Source organism: Crassostrea angulata, chromosome 7 (assembly GCF_025612915.1).
Source record: "Crassostrea angulata isolate pt1a10 chromosome 7, ASM2561291v2, whole genome shotgun sequence".
NCBI classification, from domain to species: domain Eukaryota; kingdom Metazoa; phylum Mollusca; class Bivalvia; order Ostreida; family Ostreidae; genus Magallana; species Magallana angulata.
In genome coordinates, this window is record NC_069117.1 from 25,290,499 (window position 1) to 25,318,003 (window position 27,505).

At 32.7% G+C, this 27,505-nt stretch overlaps 1 protein-coding gene across 3 annotated transcripts; it reads left to right on the top strand.

The window, feature by feature from the left end:
* The first annotated feature begins 2,412 nt into the window (after nt 1–2,412).
* On the top strand, nt 2,413–26,844 carry LOC128157358 (glutamate decarboxylase 1-like). 3 transcript variants are annotated; one of them, XM_052819861.1, is made up of 15 exons: nt 2,413–2,535; nt 15,097–15,313; nt 15,506–15,736; nt 15,877–15,967; nt 16,230–16,339; nt 17,205–17,320; nt 17,424–17,503; nt 21,763–21,934; nt 22,240–22,304; nt 22,656–22,734; nt 23,045–23,194; nt 23,389–23,438; nt 24,513–24,567; nt 25,231–25,323; nt 25,539–26,844. In XM_052819861.1, exons 2-15 carry the CDS (start codon nt 15,097–15,099, stop codon nt 25,716–25,718), a joined length of 1,689 nt encoding a protein of 562 aa, XP_052675821.1. In that variant the 5' UTR covers nt 2,413–2,535; the 3' UTR covers nt 25,719–26,844. The 3 variants fall into 3 exon arrangements, with proteins under 3 accessions (XP_052675821.1, XP_052675820.1, XP_052675819.1); XM_052819860.1 differs by lacking the exon at nt 2,413–2,535 and adding an exon at nt 7,487–7,595; XM_052819859.1 differs by lacking the exon at nt 2,413–2,535 and adding an exon at nt 11,816–11,885.
* Nucleotides 26,845–27,505: the final 661 nt, after the last annotated feature.

Below are 27,505 nucleotides of genomic sequence, written 5' to 3' on the forward strand. Positions count from 1 at the left end.
CATTGTGAATATAATCGGAAAAATAATTTTTAACCAAAATCGTGACCATGCCCCTTTAAGCAACAACAAGAAATTGACCCCATACCTCTCCAATCTTTAAATTAATGAAAACAATCTGTGATATGAAAATATGAAAGCGCGCGTAAGCATATATATACATGTACACACATATATCCAATTCAATTAACAAGGCGAATCAAGTTCATCACATTCAAAATGTAAACAAACGCTTTGTTTACATAGCAAAGAATTTCAAGCTCTGTAACTCACTTATAATTCAACGAATTACACTCAAATTTCGAATGCCTATTAAGAATGCCTTACTGAAGCATTGTGAATATAATCGGAAAAATAATTTTTGACCAAAATCGTGACCATGCCCCTTTAAGCAACTACAAGAAATTGATCTCCAATCTTTAAATTAATGAAAAAAATCTGTGATATGAAAATATGAAAGCGCGCGTAAGCATATATATACATGTACACACATATATCCAATTCAATTAACAAGGCGAATCAAGTTCATCAATTTGTCTGAATTTGAAAGCAAATTGCATGTATGCTTTATATTTTATATTATATAATATTCGACAAGTATGTAAATTCAAATCAGGTAAAGTGAGAACATTTTTTTTTCAAAAACATATATTACAAAGATAAAGGGAAAGGATGCATTAGGATTATTTTACTCCTTGTTGTTTATATAAACTTCATGAACAAACAAATCAGTAGACGAATTTTAACCTATTCGTACTTTACTTCCTGTGTGATGTATGACAAGCATCCGATGCGTAATCAGCAAAATGAACAAAATAAGCCTAGCCTGCCAATCAACCGTATACAGGTTCCTTCTGTTTTTCAATTTATCTGTCAACAAGTGTAAACAACTTCATGACGATGATGTCACTCAAGGGTAAATGAAAACAGCTTTATTAAAGCATTAAATCATGATTGAAAAAAGGACGGAATTAAAGAGATGATTTTTTTTCTATTGGTTGCATTCTTCAGTCCAAGCTCGTGTTAAAATGGTTCTAAAAGTAATCGAAGAGAATATATTGGCTGCGTTTTACAAAAAAAAAAAAAAAAAAAAAAAAAAAAAATTACCACCAAATATATAAATGCTGATAAGTTAACTCATCAACTATATATAAAGTTTCAACTTATTCTAACTGTTGTGGCTCTCTTGTTATCAGATACAGTGTCCCAGATTTACAGCAACCAATTGATGGATTTTGTGTATACTGTAAAAAATGGAAACTTAAAGCCACGGTAAATGTGAATGTGAAAAATGTATTTTTTTAATGGAAATAAAGTGGCTTCGGAAGCAAAATGAAATTGGGGAGGGGGGGGGGGGGTAGTACATCTATAACGCCCAAAAACAATTACAAATCAAAAAAAAAAAATCCCAACATCATGCAATTTCTAATCCCGGGGGGGGGGGGGGTATATCTATAACTGCAATTTTCAATATCACTCTTAATATTTCCTTATTTTCATTTCAAATCCTACCCTCTAATGAAAATGTAGAAATTTAAGAAATATTATGTTTGCTGCGAGAAAGTGGGGGGGGGGGGGGGGTGGCCCCTCCCTGCTGCTATGTGCCTGGCGGTTAGGTCTAACTTCTAACTTTGCAAAAATACTCCTGCGCTACTACATTGTGTAAATCTTGTTTCTCCAATGTATTTTTTGAGCAAATTTCGCAGAGCTCTGATGAAATAAATGCAATTGTCAATTGCGACAAGATATGTGTATGAGACGTGTTACGTAACATTTTGTAGTTGCGATATTAATGATTAATCAAACCTGACCTTTTTAGTTATTTTAATTTACACAACATTTCCTACATAGGGTTTCAGACTTATGAACTTCGGACTACTAGACCCTTGATATGATTAACCTTTTGACTACTGGGCAGACCCCGGTATGGTCCCCCATACCAAATCACCTTAAAGAATACCTCTAAAGGTACAGAGGGGGTAGCAACTAGACGGCCTCAGATAAATTTAAGAATCAGTGGGTTTTGATATGGATCGAGATTAAAATGTATATTGTCATCTTCTAGATATTGTAACTTTGGTGTGTTCAAAGCTTCTCTATTATGACATCATATCTAATTAACGTGAAAAATATCATGAAATTGATCATTATTGAATACTGCGCATTTAGCCAAGTGATCAGCTGACTATGAGATCAATTCATCAAATTTAAAAGCGAACCGAAAGATTCTATGTAGTAAAAATAAAAAACAAAATTGTCCAAGATCGGTTTTATCTGATACATTTAAACACAGAAAAAAATTAAATCATAACAATAACAACGCTAACATCAGGCAGATGACTTAAATTTTCCTATTATATACGCATTTCCTCGCCCTGCTAACCTCTGAACCATAAATGCCCGCCCTCTTAAGAACATGTTTATAAGGAATAAAAGGACCCCAATCCATGTGTTCCGGTTTAGGTCTAAAAATTTATCAATCTAACCGCTCTTGAAATGACAATATTTTTGAGGATTTTCTCAACTTTATAAAAAATCGTAAGTAGTATTTTAATTCATTTGTTAAATTACATTTAAAGAATATATAAATGGCAACTTTATTTTACAGAGAGAGAGAGAGAGAGAGAGAGAGAGAGAGAGAGATTTTAGTTTTCATGGTTTTAGGCCAGGGACAATGTTTATCGTTAAGTAAATTAAGTGATTTATGAATAACTCTCTTGATTTCATGAATTAGCTTGCTTTAATCGCCGATCGTTTTGTCACTTTGTCAAGGAAAAAACACAGCTTTCATTTATTTATGGATAGTGCAAAGTATTTCCGTTCGTAATAATTCACACCATACTGATTACAATTAATAAACTTCTTTTTTTAAATTTACTTGGTCTCTTTAAGAGGTAGGTCTCATGCCTATCCGGTTGGTGTTTTTGCTGTGTGTGCGAATGTCAAATACCGGTGTTATATAGTGCCTTTTCCCCCTAGCCATCTTTCCCCCCGGAAAAATTGCTATATAGCAGTTCTTCCCCCCCGGAAAAATGGCTATATAGCATTTTTATCCCCCACGGAAATCTGACTATAAAGTGGGCTTTCCCCCTTTTTATAGCCAGATTAACCCCACGGAAAACCTACTGTATAGTGGATTTTCCCCCATTTTTACTTTCCGACCATGTTTACCGGTATTGCGGACCATTCGTGACAATAATTTGCAATAACTGATATGATATTAATTTCTCACAAAAAAGGATAATTATGGCATTTATTAATACATACAATAAAATACATAGTTTTTCAACCCCAAATATGAACTAAGGCATGCGCCTTCATAACATGCATGTGTCATCATCGTTTATTTCACCTGTTCTCACCCCTTTTTGGAACCCTTTTACACGGATTTCGGAATACCTCGAATCTTTTTCATCTAATCGATGCTTATCTACAGTTTTGACTTCGACGTTATGAACACGTGAGAACACATTTTAGTGAAAATACGCCAGTTTGGAAATTTAATTTTCCAATGTATTACCATCAATGTATAAGCTTCTCCCAGGGAACTAACTGACCAATCTTGACTTAATTTTGTAGAGGAAGGGAATAAAAAGTGGAAATGTATTACTCCCTTCGTCTAAAAGGCCATCAATTTTAAATTAATACCGTTAGAATTGACGGTCTTAAAAAAAATTATATATTTCTTCTTCTAAATATCAAACGGGAGACAGGATGGATTGATATGATGAGAAACTGAAATGTTTTAATTTTACTTTGATTGATGGGGTTCTAAATCATGGTTAAGGGGTATTTTAATTATGTATTAAAAGCATTTGTAAAGTTAGTGTTTACCATTTCGTTTTAAAGTTACGCATATTCATATTTTTAAGCACATTTCTACGAACGCGAGATATTATAATGTAAACATTTTAAAAAACAATGAAATGTCTTCACAACCAGAACAATGTCGGTGTCTTTGCTGGTTACTTTGGAAAATGTGATATGGAGCATGAATTAACTTTGTTTATATTGTCACTCACTATTTGCTAATTTTTCCACTTTTAAGTTTGCAACGTGATTTATAAATATACAATTTTGAAAACGATGCTATATTAATCAAGATATACGATTCAATTACCTAAAAAATTTATACTATTTGTTTCATATTTTTGCAATAAATATTTTCTTGTGTACCATATTATTTCTTCGAATAATTAAACAAGGGTAATTAAAAAAAAAAACCAACACATATATTGTGATGAGCTGACTCTTTTTAAAATAAAAGCTTGTTCTTCTAATCAACTAACAAGTAAAAAAGTCGTATATATGCGCTTAGGTTGGTTATTTATTTTTGATTTTCGGTTTCTCCTTTTATGAATAAAAGTTCATTGATTTATTTATCTAATTATTTATTATATCATTAGTCATCTTATGAATTGATTAAATGTTTTGAAGAATAATGAATTTTACCCGCGTACCTTTTTAAAAAAAATTTGTTCGAAAATTAAAAAAAAAAAGCAGCAGAATTAAACGTAATTTTCAATCATTTTGATAAAGAAATATATGAGTGATTGTGTATTTTTAAATGATGTTTTTACTTTTAAATGACCGTAAAAATATGTTGATGTGGTCATCTATAGTTTTTGAGATATAGGGCCCTAAAAATACATATTCTTTATAATTGGATTTCAAACATCGGGCTCGAAAACAACAAAGGCTCCTACCCTGCATGGGGGCTTAAATTTTCGGTGTCATCTACTAGTGGTATACCACTATCACTGTGAAAATATGGTTAATTGGTCATCTCTAGAATTTGAGATTCGGGTCCCCACTCATAGAACACTATTCAATCATTATAATAGGGTTTTAAACATCGGGCCCTGAAACATCAAGGGCCCCTATCCTAATGGCTGAAATTTTCAGTCATCTTCAAGTGGTAAACCTTTGCCACTATAAAAATATGGTGATATGATCATCTCTAGTTTATGAGACATTGGACCCTAAAAAATATGCACTATAATTATTATAATAGGATTTTAAAAATCGGGCTCTGAAACATCGGAAACAAAATTTCTCTAAAACAGAGGTTTAGCCTGGATGAAATTTTCACAAACAGACAAACAGTCTGATAGATTTATCAAGAAATTCTTAAAACATTCTCGTTTAATACAATTTCAGAACACAGAATTATGCATATAAGTGTATAACTTGTAAAACTTTTTTCAATAAATTACCTAAATTAAGTTCTAGTTGTAATTCCGTTACACACATGTTCAACTTTCAGCATTGTCTATAAAAATAATAAATCGGCAAAACGAAACTTAACCTGTACAGATGAATGCAGATATACATGTATGCAACATGGGAGTATAGAAACATTGATTTTAATCCTTACTGGATTCTCATAAATATTTTCTATAAAATCTGAACCAAAAACGTGCGGGAGAAACCCTACTATGGGGGAAAAGCTACTATATAGTAGCTTTTCCCCCCGGGGGGAAAGGCTACTATATAGTAGGTTTTCCGGGGGGAAAAGCTACTATGGGGGAAAAACTGCTATAGAACACCGGTAGTCACAATATGGAGGTGATTCATACCACCTTAATATTCAATAAACATTTGAAAGTCATATCCCCTAACCTACACCTATCATGTCAACTAAAGTATTTCATGAATGAAAAACTATTAAATAAAAACTTTATCCTTTGCATTTTTATACAAGTATTTTTTTTCTTTATACAATGTCAAAGTACAGGTTAATCTCGGGTAGAGGGCAGACTATAATTGTTATCTAAACATTCACACCTGTTTTTCTCTACCTAATTATCAAATGTTTGCAATAAGGGAACACACCCTGTGGACATGTAAGGCATCAATAACTGAAAACCCATTTGAAGCCATGCATTTAAGCTCTGTACTAAGGCTACCAATTACAAATCATGACTTGATAGCTAATATAATTTCGATAACACCGATTTTGTTTGTAAATTAAACAGTGATGTTTTAATCTAACTCAATGATAATTTACACACTAATTTTTCTAATAAGAAGGGAAATAAGTATTTTTTAAGAAAAAAGAGATCAAGCAAATCATCAAATACATGTACTTAATTAAATTTTATGATTATTAAACTTATGATTAAATATTAAATCACTGAAAACATTCATTCTGAAAAATATTTCATATGATATATATATATACATGTATATATATATATATATATATATATATATATATATATATATATATATATATATATATATATATATATCTATATATATATATATATATATATATATATATATATATATATATATATATATATATATATATATATAAGAATAGTTCAGTTCTTTTTAACTACTCTTACTAACTTGATCTTGTACATGTACCATTGATAGTGTGGGGAACAATGGGTACTGGAAAGCTTCATATTTATATGCACATCAGTGTGTAATTGAAAGTAATTGAAAGTAATTGAAAAGTAATTGGAATTACATGCCTTTTTCGAAAGTAATTAATTAAATCACAATTACATGTAATTGAAAATTTGGCCAATTACACATTACTTTCAATTACATCAAAATTTGCAATTAATTACACTCAATTACCATTACAAATTTCCATTACCCCATCCCTGCTACATTGTGTAATCTTGTTTCTCCAATGTATTTTTTTAGCAAATTTCGCAGAACTCTGACGAAATAAATGCAATTGTCAATTTCGACAAGGTAATTATGTGTATGAGACGTGTTACGTAATATTTTGTAGTTGCGATCCATAATATGGGACTGTTGTACATGTAACTCATACTCTCTTTTCGTAGTTTTTTGTTTTCTAAACATCCAATAACTTGTTAAGGTGGAAATTAATGATTTATTTAATCAAACCTGACCTTTTTAGTTATTTTAATCTACACAACATTTCCTACATAGGGTTTCATACTTATGAACTTCGGACTACTATACCCTAGATATGATTAACCTTTTGACTACTGGGCAGACCCCGGTATGGTCCCCCATACCAAATCACCTTAAAGAATACCTCTAAAGGTACAGAGGGGGTAGCAACTAGACGGCCTCAGATAAATTTGAGAATCAGTGGGTTTTGACATGGATTAAAATTTATATTGTCATCTTCTAGATATTGTAACTTTGGTGTGTTCAAAGCTTCTTTATTATGACATCATATCTAATTTACGTGAAAAATATCATGAAATTGATCATTATGAATGCTGCGCATTTAGCCAAGTGATCAGCTGACTATGAGATCAATTCATCAAATTTAAAAGCGAACCGAAAGATTCTATGTAGTAAAAATAAAAAACAAAATTGTCCAAGATCGGTTTTATCTGATACATTTAATCACAGAAAAAAAAATAAATCATAACAATAACAACGCTAACATCAGGCAGATGACTTAAATTTTCCTATTATATACGCATTTCCTCGCCCTGCTAACCTCTGAACCATAAATGCCCGCCCTCTTAAGAACATGTTTTTAAGGAATAAAAGGACCCCAATCCATGTGTTCCGGTTTAGGTCTAAAAATTTATCAATCTAACCGCTCTTGAAATACAATATTTTTGAGGATTTTCTCAACTTTATAAAAAATCGTAAGTAGTATTTTAATTCATTTGTTAAATTACATTTAAAAAATATATAAATGGCAACTTTATAAGGAATATAAAAAACTTTTTACAGAGAGAGAGAGAGAGTATTTACAATTATTATGTATTTTAAAATTTGATATGGAATTGGTGATTTTAGTTTTTCACGATTTTTGGCCAGGAACAACGTTTATCGTTAAGTAAATTAAGTGATTTATGGTTAACTCTCTTTATTTCATGAATTAACTTGCTTTAATCGCCAATCGTTTTGTCAAGGAAAAAACCCAGCTTTCATATTTATCTATAGATAGTGCAAAGGATTTCCGTTCACAATAATTCACACTATACTGATTACAATAAACTTCTTTTTTTAAATTGACTTGGTCTTATTTAAGAGGTAGGTCTCATCCTATCCGGTTGGTGTTTTTGCTGTATGTGCGAATGTCAAATATTATAAAACGATGAGCAATTTTGTTATTTATTATGAGAAACGTCTTCTACCTGCTTGACCTTTAAGACTGATTTCTATGGTAGGCCCATGTATTATTTGTGTACGATAATACGATAAGTCAATTTGTTGCTATTGTAAATCACATTTAAAATGTAGAAGTTTTTCATAGTTTTTAATCATGTACCACACCGGTGAATAGCATCTACCACTCCATGATGATAAGCGAATTTAATACACTGCATATTTAGACACGGTACATATAATACAATATTCATTAAATTAGGACAATACACACATTAGTTTCTCTTGAACGTATTTTTTCCAGATGAAACCAGATTGCAAGGATATCTCTTTAATAAACGACACGACATCAGACCATGCAAGGACAAAATTTTAAAATTGCATTATGAAAAAAAACGTACCTGTGAATTATACTCGTTAAAATATGAAGGATTTAAAAAACGTAATTGAGAGAATATATCCGAAGTAATTGAAACTATTTCTGAGGTATAATGGCACAGTTCCCCATATCGTATTCACCCCTGCGAATGTTATTGTCATTTAAATTTTTGACCATAGTGGTTTTATTTTACCCTTCTAGTTTCACAGTAAAAATCATACCTCGTGTTTATAGTCTATTTCATAGAATTTAGGTATTTGTAAGTTTAATTTCTAGAGGTTTATTGATTTTAAACTTCATTTCATTAATTGGTGGATAAAATGTGTTCTAGAAATAAATGTGACAATACAAAAAATAGTTTTTGTCTGCTGTTGCAACAATTAACATGCTTTAGTAGAGATCCCCCATAAGATTAATTTTCCGCGCCTGACATACTAATAGCATCAATAGTGAAACAGACTAAACTATTTCATGCAGAATGTTCCTTGAAAATGGCTCGATATACTAGGTTTTTATGCAAAACAGACACCCATTATTTTTCTAAAAACATGGTATTGCACACCACAAGCATCAAGCATGGCTTTAATTATGCAACCCAATGTTTATATTTTCAACCACCACTGTACACGTGGTTGAATACGAATGATAACCCTGTTCTGAATATTATCGTTTAATAAAATTAACCGCTAGATGGTGAAATAAGACATACATCTTAAAAGATTTTTATGTTTTAACATAAATCAAAGTAGGATATGATATGAAAAACGACCAGTACCTACGTATTTTGAGAATATTATCCGAACACTTATACTTCCGCTCGAAATTTCACAGGAACTTAACAAATCTCGGTGAAGTCTCGTGAACTTTCATTCGAGTACCTCTGGATTTATTACATACTTAGCAACGATAAAGAAAACATTCCGAACACATTCGCATGAATGTATTGGGTAGATGAGGTGTTAGCGATCGATGTTATGACATGGGTGTTGTTGATAAACAGCAAATTGTTAGTATAAAAGAATATTTAGGCGAGATTTATCTGAAAACTAATCATAAAACGAATAATCTTTGTTTATATACTGATAAATAAGTTTTGCATATATAATTAAGAATTGATCTTGAAACTACAAAATCCCATAAAGGACTTACCCCATAAAAAAAAACAACCAAACAAACAAGCAAACAAAAATACAACAGGAAACAAATTGCATTTTTGGAGAATGATGAAGAATTTTTTTTATTTTTTCGATTGCTAAGATTTACATTATACCTCTAGTTTAATAGATTTTCTACAATATATACCACTAGTTTTCACCTTTTCATCCTTCTGTAGCAACAAACTACAGACCTGTACCACTCTTGAGCTGTTTTAGCAAAATTATGGAAAGATGTCTACAATTATGTTTAATTATCAAAATCAATTTATTTTATAAATATCAAGCTGGTATTTTGCCTGGCCATTTAACTTAATATCAGTTACTAGAAACATTTAACAGTAAATGTTAAAGATATGGATGAAGGGAAATTTTGTTGTATGGTTTTTTGTGATTTGTCAAAAGCTTTTGACAGCGTGTGGCAAAGAGGTCTACCTTTTTAATTACAAACATATGGTATATGTGGCAGGACATGCCTGTATCTTAAACTTCGACCTTTTCAGAAGAAATACCGTATAACGGGTATTTTTTACGTGCTGCTAATTTTTACTAATTTTTACGAGTTTTATTAATCCGTAAAAAGTAAACGCGTAAATTTTCACAGAAGTAAAAAAAACACCGCACGTAAATTTTCTACATCGTACGTATGAGAGTAATGTTCATGACCTTCAGCTCAGTCCCTGACGGCTGTACATGTAGGTATATTTTAGCTTTTTTTGGTCATGTGGTGTTAACAGTTCAGATCTTTCTATTCAGTCTTGAGTATTTTTTAACACTACATATAATGCCACGTTAGTAGCTAGATTTCAATCACTCAGTCAATAACTACATTACAAATAAATACAAACATAATAATTAAGAACTCGTTAACAGAGAAACGATTTTCTGATTTGTATGTGTGATATCTGTAACAAAGTCACGGAGAAATTTTCCCCCCTTTTACCACAGATGATTTTGATTTTTACTGACATGTCCAATTCGTAAAAAAATTACGCGTAAAAATTCAAATCGCCCTATTTTGAGACAAATTCGTAAAAAATCACAGCAGTAAAAATTACCCGTTATACGGTATTATTGAAAGCCCTAATTGCCAATGTGGATTACCAGAAGATTCTTTTCATTTGTTTTTTGAATGAAAGAAATATACCATTGCACGAAATGAGCTGTTTCAAACCTTTTAAATCTAAATCAAATTCATATTATTAAATGTCATTTATTTGTGGGGAGATGAATCTCTGACTGTAATTTATACCAACGTATTTTTTTAGCTGTTCAAAAGATTTATCAGAGATTATGGTAGATTCTCGTAATTTCAATCTTACTGCCTAGACCAAATTCAAATACGTTTGTTCAATAATTTAACCATTTTAGTAGTATCTATTTCTATGTACTTTCCATTCTAAACTAGTACACAGTTGTAAATTGCTATTACATGTACTTGGTAGGAACCTCGTAAGTTGTTTGAACTTGTGTTTCGAACCATTTGTATATGTTTATGCAATAAAAAATGTTCAAACCAACCAAACCAGAAGAAAATACCATAACTTGCAATGTAGCTAGGGTATTGCTGAAACAAACAGAAATCGTGTTAACTTTAATGTGTTTATGTTTATGCAATAAAGACAATGGAAGTATAGAACACATGTAATTTTGAAATTTATTTCATAGAAACTCCTTCAATATTTTTTTTTCTGAAGCAAATGATTTCGCATAATAAGTAGTAACGTACGCTTCCAAAGACATTCTTTTGTAAATGTCAATGGACACCCATCGTCGCTAGCCAAGGGTTTCTGATCCGCACTGCTCCTCACGAACCCAAGGGTTTGTGAGGAGTGGTGCGGATTAGAAACCTTTGGCTAGCAAAGATGATGGACACCAATTCAATTCATTTCATTTATTCTCAACATATAATAGCTAGATGAAATACAGTTAATTTCAAACAAGATAAACAGTTTACTCTGTGTACAGGATAGTACCTCATACACATAACGACTGTAGCAGGGGTGTGTTATGTACATGTACTTGTATTCTGTGACGGTTGTGGTTTGGTCGCGGATGAATATATCCGGTTTCATCGCACCATTCGATATGTGACACAGGTTGCTTATGTATTTAATGGTATGCCTATCATGCATGTTTAGTGTATCATATATCAATGGAAAATTTGCAGAAAATCTCAAGGAATATTTCATGCGGATATGATGATATCATAATTCTTATTAGATTCAATTAAAATCATAATATTGTACTTGAAAACACTGGCAAAGCTGCATGGAATCTGATTCTGCACGGTATTTATCATGGGAGATGTTTTAAGAATTTTATTTAAATCTGCACGTATTCTACATTGTTTCAAGCAAGCTTACAGATTTGTTTTCTTTTGGAACCATTTTAACAAGAGCTTGGACTTTGCGTAGTTGGTGTCAAACAGCAATGTGACATAGGCCTGTCTATTTCATTGCAGGCCACTCGGCCATTGCTCTTTGAAATCAACAAGACTACGCAATCGGTGTACTAGTATATTTCACTTGAAACTAGCGTCATTTTTAGCTTGTTTTGACGCAAGAAATAGATAGTTACATCCTACCGAGAGTCCAAGGCCTTGTGAAAATGGTTCTCAACACCTTTTAGACATGTTTCAAAAAATTAAGAAAAAAAAATTGCCCTTTATCATGTTTATATATAACGAATGACAATTATTCATGTATTGCCTATAGAAACGATTCCTTTTGTATTATATCGACAAAAGATCTTGTAATTGTGACATAAATGTGTTTTTATAGGTCCATGGTGCAAATGACTGTAAAGAGTTACTTAAACAATAAAATGCTTTCTTTGGGAATTGATGCGGGACCCGCGTTAGCGGGTTATGCAATTTTTTTCTTCAGTGATTGCTATCCTCATAACCCGAAATAAATCATCAAAAAAAGTATTTTATTGTTCATACGGTAAAACACGCTTACGAATCGCTAAGGGCAAGCGATTTTGCTTCAATATAAACAATATGTTTATATATACTACCCATGAGGAATGTAAGCTTTAAATCATTATAATCGTGTTCGCTAAAAGCGTGATTTACTGTATTTACATCTGTCTTTTTACAAATTGATAATTGATTGTAATTAACTAAATGACTGGAAATGTACATCAGTACGTTAACTAAAAGAAACACCCTAATCGTTTTTCTTTGGGTCTGACATCATTTATGATTATTTCGTGCAGTCCGATATTTTTCCGAGGTAGCTGTAGGTTTCGATTAATAGTTTAAACTAGACAAAGAATGCAACGCTACTGTAACAGAGAATTGAGTGAATTCATCCTAACGTATTGCGACAAATAATGGCAATGAATGCCACAAAATCTTGGATTTTAACATAATATATTAAATCTACCAAGTATAATTTCCTCCTTTTCTTAGGAAAAGTTATAGTTCATTCAAAGCTCTATAGAAACAACCAGCCTGAACATTTAACGATTGGTCGTAATCTACAGCGGCTGAAAGTGACAGGACTGAAATTGACAAGCCCCGTTTATCGATCGGTCTGAACCTACAGCGACCTAAGTAAAATCACGGACAGCACGAAATAATCATGATTATGCCAGACTCAAAGTCTCACAGGAGACGATTTGGTTATGAAATAGCGGGTTATGAAGGTAGCGATCATTGCAGGAAAAATTTACATAACCCGTAAACACATGTTATGTATTTTTCCTGCAATGTCGCTACCTTCATATCCCGAATGAATCACCAAAGAAAGTATTTTATTGTTTAATGTACTTCACTACACCTTCAAATAGTTGCTCAAATCAACAGAAAATTACTTGATCATGATAGAGAGCATGATGGATAAGAAGTATAAATGTCAAATAGGCGAAAAAATGAGCAAATTTGGATAAAAATGACATTCTTAAAAATTTTATTCAGTAATCATGAACAAACGCCACAGGCAGATTCGAAGTCATGATCTGCGGTTCACAAGCCTGATACTTTAACCACTGAGCTATGACGATATACATCTGAATGGATTGATACAAATAATTTCATAAAACATTTAAATCGCCATCTTGTGACGTAGTGTCTTAAAAAGTATAAGTCTAGGTGTAGTGAAGTACCTTAAGTAAACCTGTTAGAGTTATCCCTCTTTACGGGTGGGTGGAGATATAGGGTGTTGCTAAAACGCGGAACAGAAAACGGAACGGAAAGCGGAACGGAACGGAAAACGCAAAAATACTATGACGTTTATCGCTTAATTATTGTATAGATTGGACACAAACTATTTACTTTGTATTATTTTTTCATATTTTATAAATGATTATTATTAAAAGGTTGCTTGTTTTTAATATCATTCTCACGAATATCTATCAACTAAATCATTGCATTTAATTTGCTTAATAAAGAACGAAACGGAAAAATAAAGAGTACACAAATTGTTATTAAATAAGCTATTAAAACAACTTTCTAATTATTTCCATTTGTAATATTGTTGGAATAATAATTTAGGGCTCTTGGTTGACGCGTTTGGTTGTGTTTTCCATGACTTCGAACCGTGCATGTGATTTTAAACTTATTTTAAAAAATTCAAACATGATGTACTCTCATCTACATTGAATTTTTTTTGTGATCCATATACTATTTCAAAAAATTATTAACATTATTATTGATATCAAGTACGTGACCGACGAACAACATCCACTATCATCGTTACGAGGTTTTGCTGCAACATCTGTTGCTAACCTTTTTGTCTCGCTATTTTAAAGATCATTAATCGAAAACAAAATCATTTTATAGGATCACTGACACTCTAGATGGCCTTCAAAGTCTCCTTTCTTTCGTCTAATAATGGCGTTCGTTGTCTACATCTTCTACTGTTTTAGATTAAATATTCTTAGTTTTTAGTTATGACAGTTTCTTTACGTTTACGTACATGATTGTACATTCCTGTAACCTTATCCGAATAGAGAGCTGGATATGTTGTTTAGGTTATTAAAGTGGGACTAGTGGTCAAAGCATGCAGTGATGTTAATTTTGAGAAAGTCATACACTTTCTAAATGAATAAACTTGAATATGGATAACAGTTTTAACAATATTAAAAAATTAAACAAAGTATATCGTGTTTAAGCTTGTTTTAACACATCTATGAAATAAATAACATTATATAACATTTTCTGCCCGCTTTCCGTTCCGTTCTCCGTTCCGCGTTTTAGCAACACCCATTTTTTTACGATAGTTAGTGTTGATAGTTATAATGATGAAGAAAAAAGAAATGCGTCACAAATTTTGTGTTATAATTGTAAATAAATATATATATAATCAATATGTTTTGCAGAGCATTTTAAAGAGAAGTATTTTTCAAAAATCAAATAATTACACTATGTAATAGATTACTAGTATTTAACTTTTTATATCACGATCTTATAGCACTGACTATGAAATGAAGAGTCATTTTTAATATCAATAAATAAATTATATCAAATTGAAAACAAATTATCTTTCCTTACAGATGGAAGATCTACCAAGAAGAAAAGAAAATAAGAAGCTGTACAATGCGTCGACTAAAACCCTCCAGATAGACCCGCAGGTCCGGCGTCCAGTAGAAAATGTCAGTTCTAAGATCCAGGGCAGCCTCAAAGGCAAGGAGGCGTCAGAAAACAGGGAGACGAGGAAGAACCGCCAGAACAGACAGGAGTGGGGGAAGTTTGAAGGCGTGTACTACAAAGGTGGGTGGGGCGTTACTAGTACTCGGTGTACTCTACCTGCAACCCCCCCCCCCCCCAAAAAAAAAAAAATAAAAAAACAAAACAAAAAAAAATAACAACAAAAAACAACAACAACAAAAACCCCGCCATTGAAGAATTCTCCTTATGCACGTGTATTATAAAACACTATTTTATTATATAACTTTCGTACAGATTTACAAACGGACAGCAAAGTCCAAAAGGACTTCATGCTGGAAATGGCCAAGCTGCTCAACACTTACATGGCGGACCAGTGTCAGGGTAAGGTTAAGGTGGTCGACTTCCACCACCCCCACCAGCTGCAGGATATGATGGGTGACTGCCTGACCGTGGACGCTGTCCCCCGGGATCTGCACCAGGTGCTGAGTGACTGCAAGGAGACGCTCAAGTACTGCGTCAAAACAGGTACAATTTGGTAAAATATTCAAATAAAATCACGATATCGTATTGAATTTTCATAAACTGGTACATGTGTATGTACCAATTAAGGGGCTAATAATTATGCCCTTAGCCATGAAGTATTAAAACATTTTGTGTGTACACAGGACATCCTCATTTTCTGAACCAGCTGTCGACGGGTCTTGACCCGGTGGGCGTGGCGGGGGAGTGGCTGACAGCCGCCGTCAACACCAACATGTAAGTTTGTAAGAAAGTTTGTGAAATCCAGCAATTGGGACCCCCCCCCCCCCCCCCCCTCCGACCAGAAAAAAATTACATTTCTTTTTAATTTACTATTTACTGGTAAATTTATCGAAAATATGCAAATATGCCTCGGAAAAAATATCTGGATCCGCGCAAGATAAATCTTAAAAGATTCTAGCTCTTCTTTTCATTTATATACTGAAAATACATCATTATTCGAAATAGTTTGAGCACCGTTATCTTTCTGATTCAATAGGTTCACATTTGAAGTGGGATCCGTGTTTGTGCTGATGGAGGACATTATATTACGTAAGATGCGTTCCTTCATTGGTTGGAAGGAAGATGGAGACGGTATCTTTACACCCGGTATGTTTTACTTACAAGAAATGGGGACATCATCGAACTAAATGTGTTGTACCTGCTAATGTAAATACCGTAAACCAACTTTTATTCACGACTTCTTCTTTTTGCGATAAACACGAGATAAATATTGTCGTGGTGCTAATTCAAACGAATTGTAAACGAGTTTCAACGGATCGCAGAGGGAAATATTTGCGACAACGAAGTTCTGGTTAACATCGCATTATTTTCCCGCACGCGAATAGTTCAAAGTTGGTTTGCAGTATTTATGCATAAAAAATATGTAAACAATAAATAATATAGTTTTTGAAGAATGCAAACAATGCAACATATGTACAATATTGGAAATGCAATACACACAAAAAACAACATACATATGTACATGATGTCATACAATAATTGTGTTTCTAAGGGGCCGATATTGTGGGCTATTGAAAGATACTTCTTGTATTCCTACGCGGGCATAAATTTATTTTAATTTAGATAGGAATTTAGAGCTTTCGATAACAAAAGAACTTACCTTTTGGTTAAATGTAGAACCATTTTAACAAGACATTGGACTTTCAGTAGGATGTAACAATCTATTTCTTGCGTCAAAACAAGTTAAAATGACGCTGGTTTCAAGCGAAATGTACACTGATTGCGTAGTCTTTGCTCTAAAGCCAGACAAATCCTGTTGATTTCAAAGAGTCATGGCTGAGAGGCCTACAATGAAATAGACAGGACTACGTCACATTACCCAAACTCCAAGCACTTGTTAAAATGGTTCTAATGCAGTAATATCCCACAGAAAGAAAAGCTTCTTTAGACTTTGTATGCAGAAACGAATATTTTACATGCAGTCACATTGCATGCGATCCTTTCATTGAAGGTGGAACGATTTCCAATATATATGCTTTGATGTTAGCGAGACACAGAAAGTTCCCCAACATAAAGGAAGAAGGGATGTACGGTGGACAGAAAATGGTTGTCTATACTTCCGCCCAGGTCAGGATTTACAATTCAGACTAATATTCATTGTAGATTTTTTTTATGGAATAGTTGTTTAAAATTATACGTACAGTGTTTAATTTCCTTTTCTATGTTTTAGAGCCATTTCTCTATAAAGAAAGCAGCGATCATATTAGGAATTGGAATGAACAATGTTTGCTGTATTCCCTGTGACGAAAGGTCTGTCAAAATCAAAGGGGAAGCATACATAGGCATACGTATAACTATTAATTCAAACATGTATATCTTTACCAAAGTTTAGTTTTTAAGGTCTTCCGTTTTCCAACGGAAGACCTTATTGTTTTCGTACGGTTTCTTTTTCCCTATTATTAAGGTCTTCCGTTTTCCAACGGAAGACCTTATTGTTTTCGTTCGGTTTCTTTTTCCCTATTATTATTATTTTTCTTTTTTTTTCCAACCAATTTTGTGTACGCGATTTCTCTAAAACTACTTTACCGATTAACATGAAACTTTCAGGTCTGATAGATAATGATCTGAACCTTATTGGAAATTTTTTTTATGATGACGTCACTTCCAGTTTTTGAATTATTCACAATTTAACGATTTTCAGAGGGTCAGCTTGTCCAGGTGTAAACTCCTAAACGATTTAAGATATTGAGTTCAAAATTTCAGGGATTGTAGACAAAAGGGTGTAGATCTGACATGTGGTATATATATTTTCCTGTGACCAAAAGCGCCGAAGCTCACCCGAGCTCGAAAATTACATTTGATAAAGCGTCGTGATTTTTCGTGGTTTTCTTTCAATATCTCTTTCCTCGATTGTATTTTGTTATAACATGTAGAACAAAATATCTTTATAAAGTCAAGAGCTTTCAGGTGACACCAAGAAAAAGGGGCTGGCCCTTCAAATAAGGGGCTGAGGGGGCTCTAAAGTCTTTTAATGATAACTTTTCACTGTGAAATATTTTGTGATACATTATAGAAGCAATTATGTTTAATCTAACGTTATCCACCTACACATGGCAATCATTTTCCTCTATGTTACGTAATTAGGGATTTTAAGGGGCCAGAAGTCCAAAAATTTGATGCTCAATATCTCAAAATGGAGAAAATTTTTGAAAAGCAATATTGAACAAAAGATGCTCAAAATATTGAGCTTAACAATCTGCAACCATAATTTCTTTGTTATGCAGTCCCTAAAAGGAGTTACAGGGTCGGCCCCGAAAACGACCCTCTCAAGATATCTCGAGAACGGTACAAAATTTGTAAACACTTGTTGAACAAAATGTGTTTGAATTGATAAGAGCTTTCATTTGAAATCATGAAAAAGGGGCTGGCCCTTCAAATAAGGGGCTGAGGGATCTCTAAAGTCTTTAAATGATAACTTTTTACTGTGAAATATTTTTTGATACGTTATAGAAGCGATTATGTTCATTCTAAGGTTATTTACCTATACATGGTAATCATTTCCTCCTATGTTATGTAATAAGGGATTTTAAGAGGCCAGAAGTCCAACACTTTGATCTTCAATATCTCGAAATAGAGGAAAATTCTGGAAAGCAGTATTCAACAAAAGATGCTCAAAATAATATGCTTAACAATGTACAACCATATATTGTTATTATCTGGACACCAAACAGAGTTCTAGGACCGGATATCTAAACGATTTTTTCCCAGATATCTCAAAAACGGTAACCAATTTCTAAATACTTATTAGCGGTACACAAAAATACCTTTTAACTAATATAAAAAAGGACCTGATCCCTCAAATAAGGGTCACCAAAGGGATAGATAGTCTTTCACCCATTACACTCATAGATTCCGCCTCCTTTTCCGGATAAGTTTCGTTGACGAAGATTAAGAGTAAGGTCATTCCTTATTCTAAAAATCGGACGGAAGACCTCCTCGTTGCTCGCAACGAGATCGTGTCTAGTTATTTTTTTTTTTCTTACAAAATTTGTGCAGGCGATTTCTCAGAAATGGCTCAGCCGATTTTCGTGAAACTTTCAGATCTAATAGATATTAATCCGAACTTAATATACATTTTTTTATTTTGATGACGTCATTTCCGTTCTTGAGAAAATGACGTTTTAACGATTTTCAGAGGGTCGGCTTGTCCAGGGATCTCCTCCTAAACGGTAAAAGATATTGAGTTCAAACTTTCAGGGATTGTAGACAAGAGATTGTAGATGTGCTATTTGGCATTCATATTTGTCATGCTCAAAAGGCGTTTAAGCTCGCCTGGTCCCGAAAATTGAGACTAAAAAAACGTCGTTATTTTTAACGGTTTTCTTAGTTTATCTCTTTTCTGAAAAATATTTTGTTAACACATGTATTGCAAAAAAAGTTCATATTTACAAGACTTTTCATTTGATATCAAGAAAAAGGGGCTGGCCTCTCAAATTAAGGGACCAAAGGGCTCTAAAGTCTTTCATCTGTAGCCCTTTACTGAGGGATATTTTGTAAAATATTATAAAAGCAAATGTGTTTATCTTACAGTAATGTATCCAAGCAATGTAATGATTTTCTCATGTGTTACGTAATTAAGGGTTTTTAGGGGCCGAAAGTCTCAAATTTTGATCACCCATATCTCAGAAAGGAAAAATATATTGAAATGCAATACAGAGGAGAAGTTTGTTCTAATTAATGTTCTTTACAATATGCAACCTTCAAATTTTTGTTAAACGGCCCTTATAAGGAGATAAGGGATCGGCCCCTAAAACCTTCTTTCTAATATATCTCCAGAACGGTAACAATTTTCTGAACACTTGTTGAACAAAAATTGTTTAGAATTAAATAACCCTTCATTTTATATCAAGAAAAAGGGGCTGGCCCCTAAAATTAGGGGACCAAAGGGCTCTAAAGTCTTTAATCTGTAGCCCTTTACTGTAACATATTATGTGAAAGGTTATAGAAGCAAATATGTTTATCTCACAGTTATGTATCCAAGCAATGTAATGATTTTATTATGTGTTACGTAATGAAGGGTTTTTAGGGGCCAAAAGTCCAAAATTTCTGTCCCCCATATTTCAGAAAGGAAAAATATTTTGTAATGCAATACAGAAAAAAAGTTGTTTAAATTAATGTTTTAAACAATATGCAACCTTCAAAATTTCGTTAAACGGCCCCTATAAGGAGATAAGGGATCGGCCCCTAAAACCTTCTTTCTCATATATCTCCAGAACGGTATCGGTTTTCTAAACACTTGTTGAACAAAATTTGTTTAGAATTAAATGACCTGTCATTTAATATCAAGAAAAAAGGGGCTGGCCCCTCAAATAAGCGGACCAAAGGGCTATAAGTCTTTAATCTGTAGCCCTTTTCTGAGTGTTATTTTGTGAAAGGTTATAGAAGCAAATATGTTTATCTCACAGTTATGTATTCAAGCAATGTAATGATTTTATCATGTGTTACTTAATTATGGCTTTTTAGGGGCCAAAAATCCAAAATTTTGATCACCCATATCTCAGAAAGAAAAAATATTTTGAAATGCAATACAAAAAAAAATTGTTCAAAATGATTTTCTTAACAATATGCAACCTTAAAATGTTCGTAAACGGTCCCTATAAGGAGATAAAGAATCAGCCCCTTAAAACTTCTTTCTCATGTATCTCCAGAACCGTAACGAATTTTTAAACACTTGTTGACAAAATGTGTTCAGAATTAAATGACCTTTCATTTAATATCAAGAAACCTTTTTCTTGATATTAAATGAAAGGTCCCTTAAATTAGGGGATCAAAGGGCTCAAAAAAATTTATCTATAGCCCTTTAATGAGAGCCATCTTGTGAAAGGTTATTAAAGCTAGATTAGGTATAATACGTTTATATATCCTAAAAATATAATGATTTTCTCTTGCGTTACCCAATTAGGGTTTTTTGGGACCAGGTGTCAACAAGTTTAATCTTTTCAATCTTCATTGGAAGAAATGCAAGTATTTTAAAAAGCAATGTAATAGAACTTATAAAAAGCGATACAATAAAGCATTAGTAGTTCACTCCTTTTTCCATATCATGTTTTGATGTCAAAAATCATAGTTGATGATGTCATATTTTCTTCTAAAAATCGGACGGAAGACCTCCTCGTTGCTCGCAACGAGATCGTATCTAGTTTATTCTTATTTTCGTTCTTATAATATGCTGTTAGGGTGATCTACCATTAATTGTAAACTAGAATACCAGTAATCTGAAATCCGACGCATTTCGGGTACATGTATTTTAAACAGTAGATAGATCAAGAAAAACAGGGTAAATATTAGTTTGTTAGTGCCCATTCTCTCTTCCTTCAAAGTAAGTACATGTATTGCTCATTTCTTTGGTACACCTTTTGCGATTAAAGTTCAAATTAAAAGACTTATATAGTGTACAAAACGGCTATGATGATTTAAAGAATTTTATGAATAAAATTAATGTACGACTGTTTTTATATTTTACGATATTTGAATTGTACTAACAAGTTTCCCCGAATGATCCATTGTAGGGGTAAAATGAAGGTTGATGTCCTGGAGCGTGAGATACAGCGGACTCTGTCTGATGGTGGGGTCCCTCTGATGGTGAATGCTACTTGTGGGACCACTGTCCTAGCGGCCTACGATCCTGTTGATAAGATAGCAGACATATGTCAGAAAAACGGAATATGGCTGCATGTGGATGTGAGTAGAATTTAGTGATTATAACTCTTCTCAATTTGAATTCGTACAGTATGTTCCGCGTTTTTTTAGCGGTAAACATATTTTAGCCCCTTTCGCGTCGAATCTTGTTCGTTTGTTTATTAAATACATGTTACATGTATAATATGTAATTTATACAATTTATGCGAATTCAAATTTACGCTTTGATGATTTTTAAAGAAGAGGATTTTTTTGGCGCTTGTTTATGTTAATGTAAATTACGTGTTGTTTTGTAATGTAATTATTGTATCATTTTTTTCGCACGTCTGGTTTTTTCTTCATTTTAGGGCGCATGGGGAGGCTCAGCATTGTTGTCAAAGAAATACAAGTACCTGCTTCAAGGAGTTGAAAGGTACTTAATTTGTACAGATGCAGTGTATTGACTGTTTTGATATTTTATTAGCAATATATTTATTTGGATTTACCGTAAAATTTGATTCCACGATCATCTAGGTACACACCATATGCACATAAAAAAAAAAAAATAATAATGAAAGCGAAAATATACTTTAAATGAAATTTTTATAATCAAAATGCTGTTTAGAAATGAAATGAATGGAAATATAAATCTAAATCATTTCTCAATTAAAAATACAGTATTATGCATACTTTTTCTGACACTGATTATTCCTAGCTTTAAAAAGTATCATAAAAGCTTAGCGTGTAATTTTGGACACCTTTGTTGTCTTTTGTTTTGTGCCAGATGTGATTCCATGACGTGGAATCCCCACAAAATGATGGGAGTGCCTCTGCAATGTTCAGCCATCTTGGTTCGGAATTCGGTAATTGTTGTCGTATGGATTTGATCATTGCATATCCATCAAAACTCAAATATCATTCACAGCCAACATCAAACCCTATGTTTTAGAATTACATGTATCTGTATCTCCTACAACTCTGTAAGTCGACTTCGTAAAGTCTCATTGCTAGTCATCGTAATTAGTTATTGGATCGTAACGTCGAGATTTTCATGTGAATCAAAGAGTACTAGTAATTAGTTGTTTTTTTTTTCTTTTGTGACTTGTTTCATAATTTGACACAAAAATTAAATCAAAATCATGAGAAATTGCATAGTTGAAATATTTGTTGTAGGGTGAATTGCAGAGTGCCAATGCGCTATGTGCGGATTACCTCTACCAGACGGACAAATTCTATGACGTCACGTACGACACTGGTGACAGATCCATCCAGTGCGGACGACATAATGACGTGTTCAAACTATGGCTGATGTGGAGATCCAAAGTAATTCTCTGTGAATTTTATGTCTCAAAAAGATATACTGTCTTGACCTATATATATATTAATAAAGTCATGCAGTTGAGCAAAGTAGACAATCCAATAAAAGAGTTTGCAAATAGCAAAACCAAAGCCTAACATCTAGCACATAATTCCATAATAACAGTTCTTTATTCACACTGATTTTTCTTTGAATATAGGGCGACAATGGATTTGAAGACTCAATCAACAAAATATTTCACCTGTCTCGGTTTGTATTTAATATTATACAATTAGCAAATTACAGCATTCCGTTCAATGAATGTTCAGACATGCGTATTAAACAACGCTAATTGAACTGAAAATTATATAACAGTTCTTTGCTGATCTTGAGCAGAAACTCTTAATAATGTATTTCTACAAAATATACATAGGATGATTATTCCTCTTGAATATTGTTTGCTTTCATTGGTTTTTAAACTTAATATGAGTATGATAGAATGACAGTAGCATTTTTGACACGATACATGTACACCTGTTAATTTTTGTATAAAAGTAACAACGATTACCTTAGCCGAAAAGTGTACAACAACATGTGTAACATTTCGTGCCTATTTATTAAATCTTAACAACATATTCCATTATTATTTCAGTCAATTAGAATGGTTCCACAAAATTATGTTTGACAATATTTGAAACATTTTTCTTAATTTGACCTCATTTCACGAAGATCAATATTTTGGAAGCAAAAAGGAAGTCTCCAATAATTATCGCATGGAATGATTGCAAATTAGTCAAACAATGAAAAGCTTCCCTGGTTATAAAGGTGGCGACATTGCAGAAAAAATGCATAACCCACGTAATCGGGTAATGTCATTTTTTTACAACAATGATCGCTACCTTCATAACCTACATGAATCTTCAGAGAAAGCATTTCATTGTTTATACATGAACATGTATTTACATCTTTCTTTTAACAAATTATAAAATTAAAAAAAGCAAGTAAAAATGTATTATTGTTAATTTACATCAGTACGTTAGATAAAATAAACAGCCAAATCCTCTTCTATGGGAATCTGATATCATCATGATTATTTCGTGCAGTCCATTATTTTTCTTCGGTTGCTGAAGGTTTTAACCGATCGATAAACGAAGCGTGTAGATTTCATTCCTGTCAGTTTCTAAATTGTTGTGAATTACAATTACTTTCCGTAAGAAATAGAGGGAATCATACTTATAAGTGGATGTAAATATATGTTAATACATGTAATTATACATGTAATTTTATTGATTAATTTTATGCGCTAGTCTTCCTTTCATAAAATGATCTTTGCATTTGTTTAAGATATCTTGAAGAAAAAGTTAAGCAACGGGAACATTTTACATTGGTAACAAATGAGGTATGTTTAATTTTGTTTTCATTCTTTTATGTAGTTTCCATACATGTGTACACTCATTCGAAAGATATTTATCTTGCAAATAAACACTGTGAAATACTGAAATTGGATTATGTGGCCAAAGTATTATAATTATGTATATATGCAGTCAAATATTTGCCCCAGAATCTCACGTTTAATGGTAATTTCTCTTTCAACGTTATAAACGTGAAATCTACTTTAAAAAATCATTTTGTAGATAATACAGAACATACTACGTTTTAGGCAAATGAAACTTTTAAATTTTTTTCACGTGAATGCAGTTTTAATTTTTCTCGCATGAATCCACGCGCTTATTTCCCGGGTTTTTTCATGATATTCATGGAAAGCAAAATTAGTTGTGGCTGCATTTCTTAAAGATCAAAAACTCAAACATGTGATTTTCAATCTTATGTAAAAAAAAAATTCTTCAATGACAATTCGATCTAGATTAAAAATTAGTAAAGGGCTCATGTATGATATGTTGCCGCTACCCTAACGGCTAGGTTAGGTAGATAGGTTCTTTTGATGGCACTATATAAATAATGTTATTGCCAAGCTAGATCATGTCGGCTTTGTTGGGCTCTTGGCCTGTTAGGATCTTGCACGCAGCATAGATGCATGTATATCTTAATTGTTTGTAAACAGGTTGAAGGCCCCAGCGTGAGTTTTTGGTATGAGCCACCACAACTTATCGGCCAAAATCTGAGTCCAACTGAACGCAGGAATATCTTGAGCAAGGTCTGGACACAGTAAATTTTGTCTTGTTTGATAAATTCAGGTCTACTGTTGGAATGGCCTACTATTTAAATTGCTATATATCCAAATCGATTGAAATTATATTTGTATCTCGCTCGCTCGCTTTAACTTTTCATTATTAAACGCATATATTAGAAATCAAATAAAAGTTAAAGTAAATATAAGTTTCATAATATTCTCTTGTGTTTTACTCAAAGGTCGCACCAAAGATCAAGGAATCGATGACTTTAAAAGGGAACATGATGTTAGCATATCAACCACTGGGTGACTTGCCAAATTTCTTCAGAATTGCCATATCCAACCCAAGACTTAGCGAATCCTCGCTTGACTGGGTTCTGGACGAAATAGAACGGTTGTCAAAAGACATCTTTTGTTGAATAATAATGTCTGAATCAATTGTTATACACATGTAGAATCTTGTTAAAATTGTCTGTCGGAACATTAAACATACAAACGATATTACATATTTAGTGTAGTTTGTAAATGTTATACGTATGGCAATTATTTCTTGCAATTAAGTTTTTTGCTATTATGGTAGAACATTACTGCTTGTATTCAGTGCTGTGTTTTAAGATACTCGATTACTTAAACAATAAAATGATTTCTTTGGTGATTCATGCCATAGGATACGAAGGTAGCGACATCGTAGGGGAAAAAAATAACGCGCGTCAATTACGTTAGATAAAAGAAGCAGCCAGATCGTATTCTAGGGGAGTTTGGTTCTGTCGTCATCATCATGATTATTTCGTGCATACCTTGATTTTTCTTAGGTTGCTAAAGGTTTAGACCAATTAATAAACGGGGCGTGTAAATTTCAGTCCTGCCAATTTCTAAAGAGCATGAATCAATTTCCGTAAGAAATAGAGGAAATCATACTTGGTGGATGTAAATAAAGCATTTTGAAAATGAATTTCATATATTGATTTCCCCGTGAAATTCATTTAAATCAGCTGCCCAAACCACTTTAATACAATAAATAAGGTATATACGTGACGAAGAAAAATATTTAGTTATGTATGGTGAAAAAAAGAGTTTATTGTACATGCAATTTCTTTGTTTGTTAACCTACAAAATATGTGCCAAATCTTTGACAACTGTATCAGGGCTATGTTTGTTAAAGTTTTATAATTATATTCTTTATGTGTAAGTTTCAATGTGCTGAAGTGTCGATAACTAATGACCCGCTCTCCACCAAAAAATGATTGGGGGATTTTTGTTAGTTGATATATTATGTACAGGAATGTTGATTTACTTATGTATGTTTTTGTCATTTTATTCGTTTCTTGTCGACAATAAAGGGATAAACATGTATAAGAAAGGCAACCATAAATACTTGTAATTACATGCAAGATCTTTATATTGTAACAGGAAAGAGCATAAGTAAAGACACTTTTTCCCTGTCTTATTTCTTTTGTTTGTTAATTTTTATCGTTTTCATTAAAAAAAATATTGTGATGATTACCTTCTGAACAAATGAAAACATTGAAATAAAACTTGTTTACATTCTCTTTTGTATAAACTATTTTTTTTTCATTATTGATCAATATAAAGCGAGTTATTGTGTTATAGTTTGCCGCCACTTGTTAGATGATTGTGTCGACTTGTCAGATATCTATATCGACTTGTCAGATGATTGTGTCGACTTGTCAGATATTTATGTCGACTTGCCAGATATTTATGTCAAATTGTCAGATATTTATGTCGACTTGCTAGATATTTATGTCAACTTGCTTGATATTAATGTCAACTTGTCAGATCGTTATATTGACTAACTAGAAAATATTAATCATGACTAGAAATTCAATATTTTGTTAATAAAGTGTGAAATGTACTTCTCATGATGATATCTGACAAAATATCACAATTATCTGGCATGTCGACTTATCGATATATACATGTACTTGGAAGAAAATGTTATGTGATGTTCTATCTTCGAAATTAACCTTTTTAGCTCACCTGAGCTCCATTGAGCTTTTCTGATCCCTTTATGTCCGGCGTCCGTTAACTTCTTGCACTTGTGACTTTTTCTCCAGAACCACTGGACAATTTTCATTGAACTTAGCACAACGAATAATTGCGTGAAGAGGGTTCAAATTTGTTGAAATGAAGGGCCACGCCCTCTTTCAAGTGGAAATAATTAAAAATTATTGAAAACATTATTTAT

Bases quoted from the DNA above. Each gene is read 5' to 3' on its own strand.
- LOC128157358 (XM_052819861.1), top strand. From the start codon at position 15,097: ATGGAAGATCTACCAAGAAGAAAAGAAAATAAGAAGCTGTACAATGCG. The intron at 17,321-17,423 runs GTCAGGATTTAC...TCTATGTTTTAG, and splicing joins TTGTCTATACTTCCGCCCAG to AGCCATTTCTCTATAAAGAA. The intron at 22,735-23,044 runs GTAATTGTTGTC...TATTTGTTGTAG, and splicing joins CCATCTTGGTTCGGAATTCG to GGTGAATTGCAGAGTGCCAA.